At 41.1% G+C, this 18634-nt stretch overlaps 1 protein-coding gene across 4 annotated transcripts in view; it reads right to left on the bottom strand.

The window, feature by feature from the left end:
* Nucleotides 1-2663: 2663 nt before the first annotated feature.
* Nucleotides 2664-18634, bottom strand: part of Cfap91 (cilia and flagella associated protein 91) — a 61885-nt gene continuing 45914 nt past the window's right edge. For 3 of the 4 annotated variants that reach the window (XM_010630019.3, XM_010630021.3, XM_033768165.1), the window contains exons 17-18: nucleotides 16893-17054; nucleotides 2664-2879 (exon numbers count right to left, since the gene is read on the bottom strand). In XM_010630019.3, coding sequence (XP_010628321.1) covers nucleotides 16894-17054 — 161 coding nt within the window. In that variant the 3' untranslated portion in view covers nucleotides 2664-2879; nucleotide 16893. Of the gene's footprint in view, nucleotides 2880-9468; nucleotides 9771-16892; nucleotides 17055-18634 lie in introns of those variants that run through there. The other variant, XM_010630020.3, reaches the window with a different exon arrangement.

Raw genomic sequence — 18634 nt, 5'->3', positions numbered from 1 at the left:
AAAAAAAAAAAAAAAAAAAAAAAAAAAAAAAGTAAATCATTTACAGCAGAAACAGGGAACTAGTAACAGGCTGTGAGCCCATTGAGGCAAAGAGACCATTCTCATGTCTCTGAAGGGCTCTTCTGGATCTCTCTGGCTGCAGGTCTCCAGGAGACTTGGTTCCCGGGCTGCTGGACCTCACTAGTCCATGACCCCAGGGTCCACCTGAGGCAGGGCTATTTCCAACAAGTTAGGAAATACACTCTCCTTTCTAAGAGCAGCTTACTGGTGCCCCCAGATGAGGTTCTGAATCAACCCTCAGCACTCGAGGGGGTAGGAGAAATTGGAGTCTATGGCCCCCATGTCCCCCTTTGTCTGTTGCAGCAATCAGAAATGGGGAGCTCCAGAGCCACTTGTCAGAGAAAAGCGGACCTGATGAACATAGGGAGTTTCCTGAAGGTGAATTTATGAAAATTAGAAAAAAGTTTAAATATGAAAATTGAGAACGCCAATGAAAAGAGTGATGCCCCTGATGGTGTAAGTCCAGGTGTACCTAGAGGGTAACAGGGGCCTTTCTTAAGGTCTCTTGGCATCTCTGTGCAGTGAGGCTAAGGGACACGATGGAGAATCCAGAGGGCCCTGTGAAGCACCTTAGAGGGACCATCTTTCTTTTTGCCTTTGGTTGGACACAGCAGTAAGGTACCTAAGAAGACTAAGAGTAGGAGTCTTCATTTTGAAAATGTTTTTATTTTATCACAAGCACAAGTAGTGACACAAAAAATATCCTTCCTAGAAATGGCAGGTCCAGCAAACAGGGTGAAGGGGACCATATAAACCCCAGTGTTCCAGACCCTATAATAATTCTGAGGTTCCAAAGATGAGCAGTTGAGACTGGAGTCCCAGTCACTCTCATTTCAGAATCTGGGAACTCATTGTTTCCCCTGATCTGAGTCACATTTCAAAATGTGCTCTCTGGGACCTCTTCTGCTCTGAGGCAGTTTTGATCTGGAACGGCACCCCAAAAGCCAGGCGTTAAAGGTGTGGTCCCCAGGATGTCATGGCGGGGAAGTGGGGGTTCTAGTAGGAGGTCGTTAGGCAAATGAGGGCACGGACAGACAGAGGGCCCCCGGCCTGTTACGAGGCAAGCAATTCTGCTCCCCCATGCGTTCTGTGAGGAAGGGCTGCTCACGGCAGGCCCAGAGCAAAAAGCCCAACTAGTTCTGGACTGGAACCTCCGAAGCTGGGAGCCAACACAAACCTTTTCTGAGTTGATTATCTCTGGCATTTGTTCAGTCGCGGAAAGAGGACTGAAGAAGCCCTTTCCTGTCCCTCAGATTACACTGTAACCTGCACTGGTGGCTGCTCAGTGTAGCAATTCTTTCAGATAGTTTTTCCTAACACCACTTGCATAGAATACTGCTTCTATTGACAAGAAAAGGAGCTCACAGCTGCCTTTAGCGAATTCTTCCTGCAGCTCATACCACCAGGAAATGCAGCTTGTATTTAGTTTTAATTTATCATTAAATGAGTTAACTTTCAAATGTGTGAAGCTTTTTAAATTTTAATTTTTAAATTTTAAACTCACGATGGTGACGGGTGTCATGATGAAAATAAACTTTGGCATTAAAGAGATACTTTGGTGTTTAAATACATGGAATTACTTAAAAACTAGGAAGTGATTAGGAATTTTGTATTTATATCTTAATCACTATGATGTGTGAGAAGGCTAGAAGGGATAGAGGAAATCTAGAATCTGCTGACACAATTTCCTCTTTCTAGCAACATTCATATGACAATTAATTGATCTTAACAGCTGTAGCCATTAGATGCCTCTGTCCCACAATACTGTATCAGAGACTCTTGAAAAAAATGTCACTTTAGTGGTACAGGGAACACCTCTATCCTACGAGATGGACTGCCTCTCAGAAAAAATGTTCCTTGGCCATGGAGAGATAACTAAACTCCGACTGTATCTGCAACTATCAGGGTTATTAGCCAGTCAGTTATGCCTGTTTTGTCTCTTAAATGAGACATAACACTCATTCTCAGAAGACAGATGAATTTCAAGTAGCTAAGCACCTGAAAGTTGCCACTCACATTTTGTATTTATTTTTATGAAGTACAATTTATCACTGTTAAAAAAAATTTGGGTGAAACATGTATAACAAAAGATTAGCCACTTAGACCATTTTGAATATATAAAGAACCCTTCTGCCACCACAGACAGAATCTCCATACTCATTAAAATAAGTGCCCCCTTGCCCATTTTCCTCGGTCCTGGCCACCTCTAATCTTACTTTCTACTGGTATCACTATGATTTCACCTCTTCTAGATGTTTCATATGAGTGGACTCGTGTTTGTCCTTATGTGTCTGGCTTATGTACATACCATTTTCAAGGTCCATCCGTGTTATGTGTCGGAAAGCCATTCCTTTTCATGGTTGGATGTTCCACGCTGTGTATACAGCACGGTTTTTCCATCCATGTTTTGACTATTATGAATGAGGTTGGTACAAACATCAGTGTACAAGTATTCGTTTGAGTCCCTGCTTTTAGTCCTTTTGGATATATACCTGGCAGGTTATCTTGTTCCCTAACATGGGCATTTTTTGTCAATTGTTCCCAGTCGAATGTTTAATGGACCTCTTCTTTCCCAAGTTAGCATTTGACATAGCTATATTTTGAAATAATGTCTTTATTTTTTATGAAACATAAAATAAACAGTGAGAAGAGTGTTTCCGGGATCTTCCCCAATTCTCCGTTGGGTTTTCTTCTGCTGTCAAGTGTTTGTACGAGGAAACATGGGACAGATTCTTTTTGGGGTCTTGTAGGACAGACTCTCCTTCAACACCTACTCGTCTCTTCGATAAACTTTGCACGGTGAATGGACAAAGTGGACCCTTTATTAGAAATGAATGTTAGAAATTAGAACTTTGTTTTCAAAACTCATTTCATATCGTTAAAAGCTAAGACCATAACTGTTCTCTGAAGTCACACAAAAGTCACTTCTACCAAATGGTATACACAGGAAACTTCACTGAGTAAATTCTCACCCTTACAGTCATGTGTGGAGTGCAGTATCACTGTGCACCCTATGCATTGGTGTGTCTGCCCACATGTGCCTTTTCATCTCTGGAATCCTTTAGGCTTTCGGTTTTTTTTAATCATTAAAACTTGGCACATTTCTGAATGGTAAATGCTGGGGAGAGACAGCGTCCTCAGGATAGGTTTCTTTTATTTTAAATTTGTAATGCATGTTAAATCAAAGGGAAGCTTTAAAAAAAAATGGCCTTACTTGGACTCCAGCTTCTGTCTAACTGGTCTGAGGTGAGGCCCAAGCACCATTTTTTAAGTACTCTGCATGTGGCCACGACTGAGAATTCTGATAGCCCTTTTTTCCACTTTGCTCAAGACTTAATATTTACAGTAAAAGATGCCTCCTCCCATGACTACCGTCAAATTCCCTGAAAAGTTCTACATAATATTTATAGCTTCCTTCTGCCGCTCTGATGTTTGGTAGAAAGAGTCTCTGACTATTCGAACACCTCAAATGCCTACAGAGCATAGGGTACTCGTCGCTATGAGGGGATGGGGTCGGGGATGACAGCGTCTCTCCCTCTTCCCCAGTGAATGCAGAAAGTTATCCAGCTGGTTAGAAATTGACCCCCACTGGGCCACTTTCTGTGTAGTTGTAGGTGTAATGATTTTTCCATAAAAGCTGGAACGTGCTCCACCCTCCTCTTTCACTGTCTGTCCAGTGATGATAATAAAAGGAGCTAACTGGTGCTTGCTGGGTGCTTGCCATATGCCCTGTGCTATTCTAAATCTTTTTTTTATCATATTGCATTTATTGGTACATTCTAGGTACACAGTACAGTTACATTCGTCATTGGGATCTTGTACCCTTACATGACAGAACCTGGTTCTCATTTTTTCCCCTTACCCCTGCCCTCCCTTTACTCCCTCCACGCTCCCCTATTTACAAAGACTTTGTTTCCATTTTTCCTTTGTCTCATATTTTTTCTTGTCCCTTATTTCCTTTCCTCTCCCCTTCCTACTTCCCCTGGCACCTACTCAGCATGGCCACAAGCCCCTGGCTCTGAGCGTTCGCCGAATGTGGCGGAGTGGGCTGAGCGCAGCATTCCCCTGCAGTGGAAGCAGCGTGTTGGAGCTGCCAGGGTTTGTCAAGCCAACAGGCAGCAGTGGACGTGTAGGAAAAAGAAACCTCACCCACTGCAGTGTGGACAGGAAGACAGGGACAGTGAAGACCACTCCATGCATCCTTCTTTTTAAACCCGTGTATTTTACCTGATGATCGTGGGTCTGAATATGCATGGATGGTTGAGCCACGCTGTTAAGCCAGGCCTGCAGGACTGCCCACTGCTGCTCATGGCTCTGCCAGTCCTAGATAGAGGAGCACACCTGGGCCCATCTTCCTCTAGGAGTGCAGACACCACTGTGGCTGGGGACTAGCTATGCAGTAGTTGACTTTGCTAGCACGGCCATCATGGCCACAGCGAGGAGAGGCTGGCAGTGAGGGAGACGTGCAGTCTGTCTCGAGTCCTGCATGGCTCTTGCTCGTTTGCACCTTTACCTCCCATCTCATAGCGGTGGCCTTTCTCCACCCCTCTCCTCTAGGAGGATCAGGACTGACAGTCCCGGTGAGCCTGTCAGTCCCTAAAGGTACCAGTGACTCTTCTCCTCTCTTCCCTGCTTCCTGTTCACTGGCTGGACAACCTGAGGAGCTGTCTCTGCCGCTTTTCTCATCCCACAGCCTCATATTCGGGTGTGAGCTCCTAGTGTTTCCAAACCAGGCACAGAGGTGGGGGGCTCCAGTCTGTGAAGAATGGAAACTCCCAAGCTGTGCTGACCTCAGATGACTCACCTCCGGGCTCATCACAGCTCCTGCTGAGCAGTAGCTATGAAAGACAAAGAGGCAGTGAGAGCGGGTTTTCCCTGAATCCTGATTTTTCAATAAGGGCTGGAGATACAAAGCTGGCTCAGCGGGAATAGAGGTCTAATAGAGTCTGATCAAAAGGGGCCACCTGGAATGCATGCTTGAGCAGTATGGCATCATGTGTTTGGCCTTACCTTCTTCGCAGGTGGATCGTTTGTACCTGTACACACACACACACACACACACACACACACACACACACACACACACACACACTGCAGGAGAGCTTGCAGTAGTCCCTGGGTCCCCTAGTGTGATACACTGTCCTATGAAAGTAGAGGCAGGGCTGTGATCAGGACATCCTCCTTCCCCTGGGACAGGTTTCCTTACCACCTGCTCCAACGTGCCTTAGGAGGTGCAGCCCTCCATTGGCCGATGGCAGGCATCACCATGCTTGAGAAGCAATGGGATACTGATGGATACTGTGTGCTGTTCATCTGATTTGTCCAAATCTGGACTTTGATGAAGTCACCATGATGGAAACTTGCAACTCAAGGTTATGAACAAGTTTCTTGTAACTAATAAATCAATGAGGAGGAAGTGACATGTAAAAGAAGAGAATAGAACTACCACATGATCCAGTAATCCCACTACTGGATAGGCATCCAAGAAAATAAAGTCAGTTTGTGGAAGAGATGCCTGCATCCCCGTGTTCATTGCAACAGTATCTCAAAAGATTCAGCATTAACCTAAGTGTTCATTAACAGAGGAATAAAGAAAACATTATCTATCTTGCAAGAGAAGGAAATTCTGTGCCAGGAATTTAGCTCAGTGGCACCATGCCTGCCTTGTGCAAACGAAAGAAAGAAAGGAGAGAAGGAAATTCTGTCATTTGTGATGGATAAACCCAGAGGATATTACACTAAGTGAAATAAACCTGACACAGAAATACCAGAATAATGCCACGAGCCAGGCAAAAAGCATGTACATGCATATATGACTTATCTTATCTGTGAAATCCAAAAAAGTTGAACTCATATAAGTAGACAGTAGAAAGGTAGTTACCAGGGACTATAGGTAGCAGCTGGGAAGATGTTTGTCAAACAACAAAAATATTCACTGAAATAGAAGGAGTAAGTTCAAGAGATGCTTTCTACAACATAGTGGCTGTAGAAAATAACGATGCACTTTATTCTGAAAATCACTGAGAGAAAAATTTAACAATTCTTACCACAAAAATTCTAAGTATATGAATAATGCACACTAATCAGCTCACTTGAGCCATTGCACAATGTATACCTCTTTCAAAATATCACAATGTATATAAGGATGTACAGTCTTTGCCAAAGAAGGGAATGAAATAAAATTGTAAAGGACTTTGGCAGTGAGTCAAAGTAAAATGAAAAGAGAATCATGTACACTGAGTGCTGCTATGGCTTGTGTCAAGATATCCCCCCAATGCCTCATGTGGTCATACAGGTGGTTTGCTTTGCTGTTTTGGTTTTGGAGAGGAAGATTGATCTAGTGTGTGATGCTGGGATTAAGGGTGTGTGATTACTAAATTAGTCCACTGACTGGTTTGGCACAATTCTGGGTGTGAGTGTTATCTACCTTAGGGGGAGGTAGTTTAGATAGAACAGAAGGGGACAGAAAGTCGCCAGTAGTAGTTTGCTGCTTGCTGCCTTCTGCCTGCCATGAACTATTTCTCTTTTGTGATGTCCCTCTGCCATGCCACCCTGCCTTGGAGCCAACCAAATATGAACTGAAACCTCTATAAACTGTGAGCCAAAATAAGCTTTTCCTCTTCTAACTTTGGGTGTGGGCTATTTTGTCTCAGCAACTAAGACAAGCGCGTATTAGCTCTAACATTTACATATTAATTTTGCCCAAACAAATGTTTTACAAAAAAATGTTCTTCAGGACACTCTGAACTCTGGTCTTCATGTGGTTGAAAAATGGCAGAAATTAAAGATGAATTTAATTATTATTGGGCATGTCTGCCTTTCCTGTTAATGGTCCAGTGATGTTTGGTAAATATAGACTTATGTAGTTTTAAAAAGTTGGGAATATATGCATATGTATGTTACACATATAGAAATACACAAATCCATATATGTAGCTGTGAGAGACTGCTTGGGCCTGCACAAGATGGCTGCCCTCAACCTTAGCCTTTGCCTCAGTGGAAAAATCCCACTAGACTACATACGTGACTTTTGGCAGGTCTAGCCCCTGGGCAAACAGGAAATCTTACAGAAAGAATAGCCCTTTGTGCTAACCACAGGGTCATGGGATCTGGAGCAGGAGGCCGGTGGTATTTCCTTGTCCTGCTTGCCCCTAGAGATTGTTAAGTTAAAGATTGCATAGGGTTAACTGTTGATGTATGCCTTCCCACTTACCCCTCCCCACATTTGGTAAAATACTGATTGCTGTATGGTTAAATGCTTGAGTGACTCATGTGATTGGTAGAGGATTTGTTTGAACTGTCCAATAAGCTTGCTGAACCTTCCCCCTGGGATAACAGTATATAATCGTTTTGCTGAGCCAATAAAGAGCCTTTGATCAGAAACCAGACTTGGGCCGTGTGCTCTAACTTCTTAAAGATTTCCTTCACAGACATTCAAGATCGGATCGGCCTCTGATGACCCACGAATAAGAGGCGGCTCTCACCTCCTATTCCCCGCTGGACGGGGTCCCCCCAGAGAGCCGCATGTAGCATTATGCCGGCAATATATGTAGAACATTTCAGGAAAGATCAACAAGAGACTGGTAAGTGGTTATTGCTAGGCATGGGAACTGAAGGTGATACTAGGGGACAAGATACTTAATTCTTTGTGTTTTATGTCCTTTTGTAGCTTCAGATTTTCATGATGTAAACATATTAAGGATTCAGCAATAACCTGGACAATGTAAGGATTCTTTTGTAAGTGCTAAAATTTGGAAACAGATACCTAGGTAAGAAATATTTGAGTCTATAAGGTTCATAAATGACAGGGGTAGGACATATCTGGGACTGTCTGACTTTCAAGCCAGGGCAGTATTTCATTTATCATGGTAATTTTTTGGATGCATTCGTCTGGTAATGAATATAAAAGACAACCAAATTTTAAACATTTGTGCTTTACAGATTGTAATTTTTTTTTTTAATACTGGCGATTGAATCTTAGGCTTTGCACATGCTAGGCAAGTATTCTAGCACTGAGCTATACCCCAGCCATTTTTAAATTTTACTTTGAGATAGGGTCTCACTAAGTTGACCAGACTGGCCTAGAACTTGGAATATCCCTGCCTCAGCCTCTCAAATAGCTGAGGTTACAGGCATACACCACCATGCTCAGCTCAGACTATGTGTGTGTGTGTTTTTTTAAAGAAACTCTATAAATCATCCAAAAAATCCCAATAATCTGTGCTTCTCCCAAGCTGTGCAACTCTCACGAGCTTGTCAATATATGACTCCGAAGGAAAGCACTGTATTTTCCTTAAACTCCCTATAATTTAAAATTGTTTTCAGCAATATCAGTCAAATTAAACAGCTTTATTCTCTTTGGTGTTTTCTAGGTTCTCTGTGCAAGAGAAAATTTTCTTGTCTCATTTAAACATTTTGCTCTACTAATACACAGACTTGTTAAAATAAATGTTGATGAATATTTAAATCATTTTGGTTTGCTATTCATAGAACATTGGCATTATCTATCAAGGTTGAAAATATGCATCACGCAGTATTCAGCATTTCCTCTCCTCGATGTAAATCCAATAGAAAATGCATGAGTATGTGCATCAACAGGCAAGAATACTCATGAAGGTCTACTCGTGATGCCTCTCTACGGAAACCTAGGTCTCCAGTGATGCTTCTGTACCATGGTTGCATATTCACTCAATGCCCACAGCGAGGGTACTACTAGAGGGCAATCTGCCTGCCATTGGCAAACATCCCTCTTAGCTGAAAGATTGGCAAGAAAAAATTAAATAAACAAGAGCATCAACCACAAAGTCGACAGGAAATCTATGTAAGGACGTTACAAAAGAAAATGTATATTTACTCTGAAAGTGGACGAGGGAACACCTATCATAGAGAAAAAAAAATATATATATATATGAAAAAAGAGACATCTGCTTGGTGTTTTCACTCGGAGGCAAAAAGAAAGGGCCTCCTTGGAGGCTGAAGTAGGGAATAATAAAAACAGGCAAGGCCAAAACACAGGGCGATGCAGACTGAAAAGGGAAGAGTGCTAGCTAAGAAGAAAAAGGAAAATGTAAGATTAAAACCCCAGTGACAACCCTTATGTGTTCATTCGGAGGTAGTCAAAAACTAGAAGTATCACAGCAGAGAACAAAATCGGTGGTACAGATGACAAAGTTGTTAGATCATCCAACATAGGATGGGAAGAAAGGACGAATATGGAAGTGACCTTGGATGACCAATCCTACAAGCAATAAAAACATTTTTTTTAGAAATGCTTTTTCTGAGAAGCTTGTGGTTATTATTTCTTAGTACATATCTGCAATGCATTTAAAACTTTGTCTTTCTCATGTATAAGGGCAGCCATGTGATATTTTACCTTTGCAACAAACCACAACAAATAAAATAGGAACAGTAAAACAAAGTTGGGTTACAATTTTTTTTATTAGTTGAAAAAAGTGCCTGGTTTTATAAACTGTAGAGTTTACCTTGTCCTGGGAAAACTAGAGTTGGGACAGCTTTTTCCTCTCACTGACAAACAGGAAAGTACTACACCAGTAACAGAGCGGTTGAATTTCGTTTTATTTTTGAGCATCAATGTGCTGAAGGCCTAGATGCGGAGCAACCCCTGGAGGAAGATGCCGAAACTGTGCATGAACGTGGGCGGCCCAATCGTCAGTCCGGGCTGCAGTTCCTGGCGGGGCTCTGCGTGGCAGCCTGTTTTTTAAAAGTTCATTAGGTTTATGGGCTGGGGATTTAGCTCTGTGGTTCCACCGCCTACTCACAAGTGCAAGGTGAACCCGAGTTCAATCCCCGGTACCAAAAAACAAAATAAAACAAAAACAAGAAAAATTAACTGTATTGGCATTTTAGGTGTACAATATGATGACATTAATTATTGGGAATTTGTACCTTTACATGATAATATTAGGCTTATTGTTTCCCCATTCCCCCTTGCCATCCCCTCCCTTCAACTACCTCACCCCAGAAAGAATGGCTGCTATCAAGAAATCAACCAATAACAAACACTGGCGGGGCTGTGGGGAAAAAGGAACCCTTCTTCAGTGCTGGTGGGGGTGCAGACTGGTGCAACCACTGTGGGAATCAGTATGGAGACACCTCAAAGAGCTAGGATTAGAGGTCCCATTTGCCTCCACTATTCCCTGCTGGGGATCTTCCCCAAAGAAAAGAATCAATTATACCACAGTGATATATGTGCACCCATGTTTATAACAGCACAGTTTCTAATAGCTAAAACTTGGAAACAGCCCAATTGCCCATCAACTAGTGACTCGATAAAGAAGATGTGGATTGTTTATAAAATGGAATGCTACTCAGCCATAAAGAGTGAGAAAGGAAAGAAGGGAAAAGAAAAATATGAGAGAAGGAAAAAATGGAAACAAAAGCTTTTGTAAATAGGGAAGGGTAGAGGGGTGAAGGGAGGGCAGGAGAATGGGGAAAAATAAGAACCAAGATAGGTCATGTAAAGGTACAAGGTCCCAATGGTGAACATTAACTGTACTGTATACCTAAAAGGTACCAATACACTCAATGAGAAAAAAAAAAAAAAAAAAATGAGAAACAAAAGAAACTACAGACATTTACAGAGAAACGGATGCACATTGAGGCCATATTCTTAAGTGAAACAGGAACACAGATGTGTAAATACAGAATAGTTTCTCTGGTGTGAGAAACTGAAAGTGTAAACAAGGACTAAAGGACACTGAGATTCCACCTCACCCCACAAAGAATGGCTGCTATTAAGAAATCACACAATAACAAATGTTGGTGGGGTTGTGGGAAGAAAGGAACCCTTCTCCATTGTTGGTGGGAGTGCAGACTGGTGCAACCACTGTAGAAATCAATATGGAGATACCTCAAAGAGCTGGGACTAGAGGTTCCATTTGACCTAGCCATAGCTCTGCTGGGTATCTTTCCAAAAGAATTAAAAGAATCGTATCACAGTGATATATGCACACCTATGTTTATAGCAGCACAGTTTGTAATAGCTAAAACTTGGTAACAGCCCATTTGCCCATCAGTTGGAAACTGGATAAAGAAGATGTTGTTTTTCTATAAAATGGAATACTACTCAGCCATAAAGAATGAGAAATTAGAGTCATTCATAGGAAAATGGATACGTTTTGAGGATATACTCCTAAGTGAAATAAATAAGTCACACACGTGTAAATACCAAATAGTTCCTCTGGGGTGAAAAACCATAATAGAACACAAGATCCTAATGAGATAATTAACAATGTGAAATAGAAAAGGGCTAAAGGTGTAGGGAAAGTGGGAAGGATAGGGGAAAGGGAATAAGGGAAAAGAAAAAAATATGAGAAAATGAAAAAATGGAAATAAAGTGTTTGTAAATGAGGAGGGGAGGAGGGGGTGAAGGGAGGGCAGGGACGAAGGGAAAAAATGAGAAAAAAGGCCTGTCATGTAAAGGTACAAGATCCCTATGATGAATATAACTGTACTGTATACCTAAAATGTAGCAATAAACTCAATAAAAAGAAAAAAAAGGACTAAAAGATATAATAGATAATGTGAAATAGGAAGAGAAGGAGCCAAGGGGAAGGGGAAGTGGGAGGAATAGGGGAGAGGAAAGAAGGGAAAGGAAAAAATATGGGAAAAGGAAAAAACGAAAACAAAGTCTTTGTAAACAGGGAGGGGTGGAGGGGTTGTTTCCAATTTCTTGAGGAACCCTACATTATGTTTTCCATAATGGCTGTGCTAATTTACATGTCAACCAGCGGTGATACTCACAAGGGCTCCCTCTTTCTAAATAGTTGCTTATTTTCTTTTCAGAAATGTCTGTTCAGGGCCTTTTTGGGGGGCAGGGTGCTGAGACACGGTATTGCTTTGTAGCCCAGGCTGGCCTCGAGGTCGCAGCAACCCTCCTGCCTCAGTATCCCAAGTGCTGGGATTATAGGTGTGCCCCGCCACTTCCAGCCTTTGGTTCATTTTTATATTGCATTATTTGTTTTCTTGATATTGTATTGAGTAATTTTAGCAATAGTTTTCGTGATTTGGTTGCATGGTCTTGAGTTATTCAACTAAATAAACAAACTTACCCATCTGCTAACAAGAGCAAACTCTGGTCTTCTCAGGCACACACTTGTATAGGTGTTCTGAAATAATATTATTGATAACTACTGCCTTTTACTCTCCACGTTGCACAAACACATGCAAGTGATGTGTGTGGGTTTCCATTTGACTCACTGAACTATGCCCTACCTTCCACAGCCTTCCACTGACACCTACACAGTCCATGCTCAAGCACCATGCACCAAACCATGAAAAATATTGCTAAAATTACATAATAGTGTTCAAGTTTACGATATTCTGAGACCACCTTACTAGTTGCCCAAGGCTTCATGGGGCCCAGGTGTTGAGCACATTTGAACACAGTCGGGCTAAAGTGTATTTTAAGCCTGATATTTTCCCATTTATTTCCTGTTTGGATGGTCTTCCTGTTACTGAGAGTGGGTCATGCAATCTCTACAGTTTTTGCATTACAGTTTATCTCTCTCGTCACACTTATTAATATGTTTTATGTATTTAAGCGCTCCAATGTGGGTATATATATAACTGCTATACCGTCTTGATGAATTGAGGACATAATAATATTTTAACATTTTTGGTCTCCTCTTACAGTTTTTGATTTTGAGTTTATCTGATTTAAGTATAGCAATTCCGGCTGTATTTGGGTTTCCATTTACACTAAATATCTTCTTCCATCTTCTCACTCCCACTCTTTGTGGGTGTTTAAGCCAGCAGTGTGTCTCTTACAGGCATCACATAGTCAGCTCTGGGTCTCTTTGTTTTCTAATCCATTCAGCCACTCTGTTGCTAGACTGGACAATTTAATCCATTAATATTCAAGGTAATTATTCACAGGTAAAGACTTCTGCCATTTTGTTAATTATTTTCTGGTTGTTTTGTAGCCTCTTTGTTCCTTTCTACTCTCTTATTTTTCTTTGTGATTAGATGATTTTCTCTAGAGATATGCTTTGATTTCTGCCTTTTCACCTTTAGTGTATCTGATGTTTTCCCTTTAGGATTATCATGATACTTACATAAAACATAGTTATAACAGGCAATTAAAGCTGATAACAATTTTAACCACATATAAACTCTATACTTTGACTCCACCCTCCACAACATTTTTCAATGTCATAATTTACATCTTTTTATATTGAGTATCTCTTAATGTATTCTTGTGGCTATGATTAGCTTCAACAGCTTTGTTTTTTAATCATCTTACTAAATGCACAAGTGATTTAGGTACCAACATTACAGTACTAAAGTATTCTGAATTTAACTGTGTAATTAACTTTGGGTGGGGGGTACCGGAGATCGAACTCAGGTCCTTGCACTTGCGAGGCAGGAGATAGAACCACTGAGCAAAATCCCCAGCCCCTGTGTAATTAACTTACCAGAGAGTTTTATACTTTCATATGTTTTTGTATTACTAATATGAATGTGGCATAGTACATAGGTTGGAAAGTCCATAAAACCTATGTGTAGCCAAATGAATTAAGGTAAGGTACTCATCAGTGTGAATACCACACAGGTCAAGAAAACAGTGTTTCAGAAGCTCCCCTTTACCCCTTCCCATCTCAGCCCTCTCCTATGCCCAGAAAAATATATTCTTCTGATTTTTAAAGTGATTACTCTTTGCTTTTCATTATGTCTTTACCTTCTAGATATGTATTCCTAAGATTAACAGTTTAGTTCCACTGGTTTTAAACTTATATTGCAGACCATTTTTGGATGTGACTTATTTGGAGACATATTTTATTTGAGATTTATCCATATTATTACATTGAGTTCTACTTCATTCATTTTCATTGTTGTACAGTGGGGAGTCAGGATCTTTTCCTGCACAGGGCCTGAAAGTAAACATTCTAGGTTTTGTGGACCAAAATATATTTATGTAACAGGAGACAAAACAAATTCTCACAAAATGTTTATAGGTAAATTTCAAAATTTCATAACAGCAATCAACTATATCTTGTTGCAGTACAAGTCTGCCAATTAGAAGAACGGAATTCTTATTCATGTGGGCTAACATTTTGCTCCACTAGGGTTCTAGACATCAAAGTTGACTGCAGCACTTGTCTGTTGGCAGGGATGTGTAGTAAGATTTTCTCCTCCCTTACCTCATTCCCAATCTCATCTTTGAAAGGTCCTTTCACAGATAAGTACTGCCAATCCTCACATCAATTCAGGAGGATATGTCTTCAACTGTGCATACTTATTGCTTCAAAGGCACCTGTGGAATTCTATTAAAGCCCTTTCTTGATATTCACTGCTCAGTGTGTTGTTACAATGCAGATTAGTCACTACCAGCTGACAGTTCCATGCACTTGCCTCTATTGTATAGTTAAATGGATTTTGGGGTATGGAAATTTCCTTTGTACCCATTTCAAGATCTGAAAAAGCTACAAGGTAAGTATTTTAAGCTTAAAATCTCCTCAAGTCTGCTACAAAGGCTAATTTCCAAAGCCATTCAGTCTCTTAGCACTGTTTTAACAGAATGTGGTTTTTGGTTTTTTGGTTTTTTTATTTAGAAAAAGTTCAGTCGTGGTCCTGAGCTTAAAACTCACACTAAAACTTTCCCACTCTCAACCAGCAAATGTCAGTGTGGTACTGCACATGAAGATAGTAAGCTTCTATTTCCGACCCAAAGAAATCATGACATTGACTGTGGTGAAGCATGGGAAAGGGCGTGAGTTTTTACCATCGACACAAGCTGGTTAAATAACGCAGGATAGATTCAAGATTTCCCCAACCGAAAAAAAGGATATCTACCAGAAACCCAAAGCAGACATTCTATGAGAAACTCAGTCTTGCAGTTGGGGGTCCTCTAGGTTCCAATCCATCACGCCAGCACATACACACAGACGATAAAAGCTCTCCGGATTCTATTTCTCCTAGCAAAGTTTGCCTTTGGAAAGCCTAAATCTCAGCCTGTGTGGACTTGCCCCAACATCTCAAGGAAAAAAATAGATGATAGTGGCATATCACTTAAGAAAGACTCTTTTCTCTTCAACTTTAATTCATCTTGCTCCCTGTATAGGTACAGCTTTCCACTGTCTTTAAAAACCCCATTTATAATGTATTCATTACTTTCTCTAATTGTTGCAGTGAGAGAGGACTTGAAGTTACCTACTGCATACTACCTACACTAAAGCAAAACGTGTTTTATTAATTTGTTACTTTGTCATCTTTTTATTTTTTTGATCTAATATGATCCAATTTCTTGAAAAGGATTGTTTAATCTTATTTTCAGCTTTTCTAATAAATATCTTTAAGAGTGCACGTTTCCACACAAGCTTCTTTGGTAGTATTCCATAAATTTGATGTGTGACACTTTGGACTTTTTCAGTTTAAAATATTTTCTAATTTTTGTGCCGATTTTTTTAAATGAATAGACTATTTTAAAAATATACTTTTGGGCTGGGGATTTAGCTCAGTGGTTCCACCACCTGCCTCAAAAGCAGAAGGACCCGAGTTCGATCCCCAGTAGCCCCCCACCAAAAATACATATATACTTTTTAATTTCTAAAAATTAGATTATATCACTGATTCTCAGATTCACTACATTTTTATCAGAGAACAAAGTTTGTATAATTTTAATTACAGTATGTGAAAATTGGCTAAGATTTGCTTTATTCCCTGTACAGAGTCAGTTTTTATATGTATTCTGATTGCACATTAAATGAACATGCATTCTGCCACCTGCCTCACAAGTGCAAGGACCCAAGTTTGATCCCCAGTACAAAAGGGGGGAAAAAAGAGAGAGAGAGAGAGAGAAGAGCGACCATGCATTCTGTAGCTGCTGAGTGTGATAGTTTATAAATGTCCATTATATTTTCCTAAAAATACTTCATTAATTTTTCTTTCTCCCCAAGCCTCAATGCCATTCGCCAACATGACAGCACATATAAGACAAAGGAGCAAAAACCTGCTTCCACCCTTTCCCCTTCTCATCAGAGTTTTACTTTCGGTTGACTCTTAACTTCCTTATCCTGGTAACCTGATACTTCAGGTGGTAAGTGTTAATTGTGTTACTAAGGCAGAAATGACATCTGAGTGGTAAACTGCATCGAGAATGGGAGAAATCAAAAACAGATAATCAATGCCTAACAGGAAGTTTATAAGTGATTCCAGCCTGTGGTGTGTGATGCTTGTAAACCAGGCCAGCTCCTGCACCTATCCAATATGAATCTCCTTTCCTTATGTTAATACTCAAGTGCTGTCATGTGGGGCCATGTGTCCTGCATGGTACAAGCTCCTCTGGAAGGAGAGTATCTGGAGCTGCTCTGCTGGAAGCCATTTCCTGTCTTATGTCTCGCTGAATAAGTCCATGCCAAGTGTGGGCCACGCTAGCCTTGCAAGCATGAATACTCAGGTGAGCCTGCCACCAAGCCCTGGTGGGTGGTGCAGGAGATGCTGGGTTGGACTGGGGCAGGCTCTGTTCCTCATACTAACGACTAGCATGGTTCGTCAGAGCGTACCTTGCTCTCCTCATGAGAATAAGCTTTTTAAAATAATGCTCACACATTCTGTAGCTTTATTTGTGATGGAGTACAGCTATATGGTAAAGAACTCATAGAAAGCATCTAGAGTTCTGATTTCTAGAGCACAAACATCCAACCACTGTAGCATCAACTCTGACTCCACAGTGGGTGGCCTGACCTAGATGGCACAGGCCAATTGAAATGCAAGTGCTTCGTTTTCTTCGACGAGGGACAGTCTGCCCACACTGTGCATGAAGCCAAGCAATGCCATTTCTCCTCCTCCTCCCTAATGGAAAAGCAGGCTCACCTCAGCCGTGGTTCTCATTCTGAGCGTCATCGTCAAGGATCTGCTCAGCATTTGAGACCTCGTCCTGCTGCCGCTCCGTAAAGCTCTGCTGGAGCATGGTTTCTGTGTGCCCGTGGATGATCTGATGGGCCGCAAGGATGTGCTTCCGCTGCGCATTCCTCACTGTGCCAAAGCGACAGAAGAATTCTTACTAGGAAAGTTTGAATGACACCGTTCCCAAATTTTTTTTTTTTTTGGTACTGGGGATCGAACTCAGGACCTTGTGCTTGCGAGGCAGGTGGCGGCACCACTGAACTAAATCCCAGGCCCTCCCAAATGTTTTTTGAGAGTAGTGAAAAGAATGTTAATTTGCAAGCCATGTATTTTTCTGACTTTGGATTGACTGGATTAAATAAAAAGTGCCTGCTCTCTGTGATAGAAGGACATCTTCCAAAGGTGAACCAAACCCAGGCCTTGCTTCTGCTCCCTCTCTGCTGTCTTTGGTTCAGTCCAATAAGTTCCTCCCTTCTGGGCTTGCCTCCAACCCACCACTCAGGGGTCCTCTGGAACACCTGAATCCTGCCCTTTTGCAAAACCCGGGTCAAGTCCCAGACCCTCCCAGATGTCTGCTCTAATCGGGTCAGTCCACATTCACCATCTGCCATTTGGACAAAGCCATGCAGCATCGAAGCACTTCGTACGAGTGACACTGTTCTCTAACTACAGAGAAGTGGTTACAAATGACAGATTGCCCTCACCGAGGCTCTCATCTCGTACCTCCTTAGTTCCTATCATAGAGGGCAATACTGGTTGATGATGAGTGCCTGAGTTCATGGCTTTAAAAGAAGGTCCTAGCTCCAAACTCTAAGAATATTTATGATCGAGTCTTAGTACAGACAATTTTAAACAATGAAGCCATTAGAAGGGAGAGGTGTTGATATTGATGACGATGATGATAGGGGAAGTTAGCATTTGTCCTTGCTTTGTGCCAGACACCAATTTAAGTAGGTGACATGTAACTATTCACTTAATTCCCCAACCATCCTAAAATAGATTATCCGTAACTCCATTTTCAGAAGAAGAAACAGACATGGAGAGGTTAGGTTACCCAAAGCCATACAGCTGGTAAATGACAATAAGAAGTAATACGGATTTTTTGCTACTTGGGTATCAACTACTTTATATAGGGTAATTCGCACAGGAGCTTATTGTCCTTTGCAGTAGTACAGCTGAAAAAGCACAGGTTTTGGAGCCACAAGATTGTGACTCGACTCTGCAAGTCATGTGTTTCCACCACTAATTTCCTTACCTGGAAAAAAAGACTAAACCTACAACTGCTGTAAGAAATCGAGATAATTTACATTTTCAAATGCTCGGTGTCCTGCCTGGAACATAGCATGTATATAAATTTTGGCAGCTACTGTTATTTTACATCTGTCTTTATATGTCTCTTTAAGGTCTTTTGCATCCACAACTTTTAAAAAAATGAACTATCTCAAAGTAGTCTATGTATAAATTATGTTAATTTTGGATAAAGAGGAGCTATAATATATATAGTTTTCTTATGTGAAAAGAAGAACAAAAGTTCCTCATGTGTACCCCCCATCCACAGGGCTTTTGTGATTTGGTATAAATGTGGTGGGAAAAGGCCACGCACTTGCTCAACTTGCCCACAGACAATTCCTACTGGATTCCTGCCATTTAAGTTCCTTCTTCAAATCTTTCCTCTCAAATCCAGGAGGTTCTAGTAAAATATTAAGTCT

The sequence above is a fragment of the Fukomys damarensis genome, unplaced genomic scaffold, assembly GCF_012274545.1.
Source record: "Fukomys damarensis isolate Sample0158 unplaced genomic scaffold, DMR_v1.0_HiC HiC_scaffold_24, whole genome shotgun sequence".
Classification (NCBI taxonomy): domain Eukaryota; kingdom Metazoa; phylum Chordata; class Mammalia; order Rodentia; family Bathyergidae; genus Fukomys; species Fukomys damarensis.
Note: the sequence above shows the minus strand (reverse complement) of the source record. Positions and strands in the feature narration are given on the sequence as shown.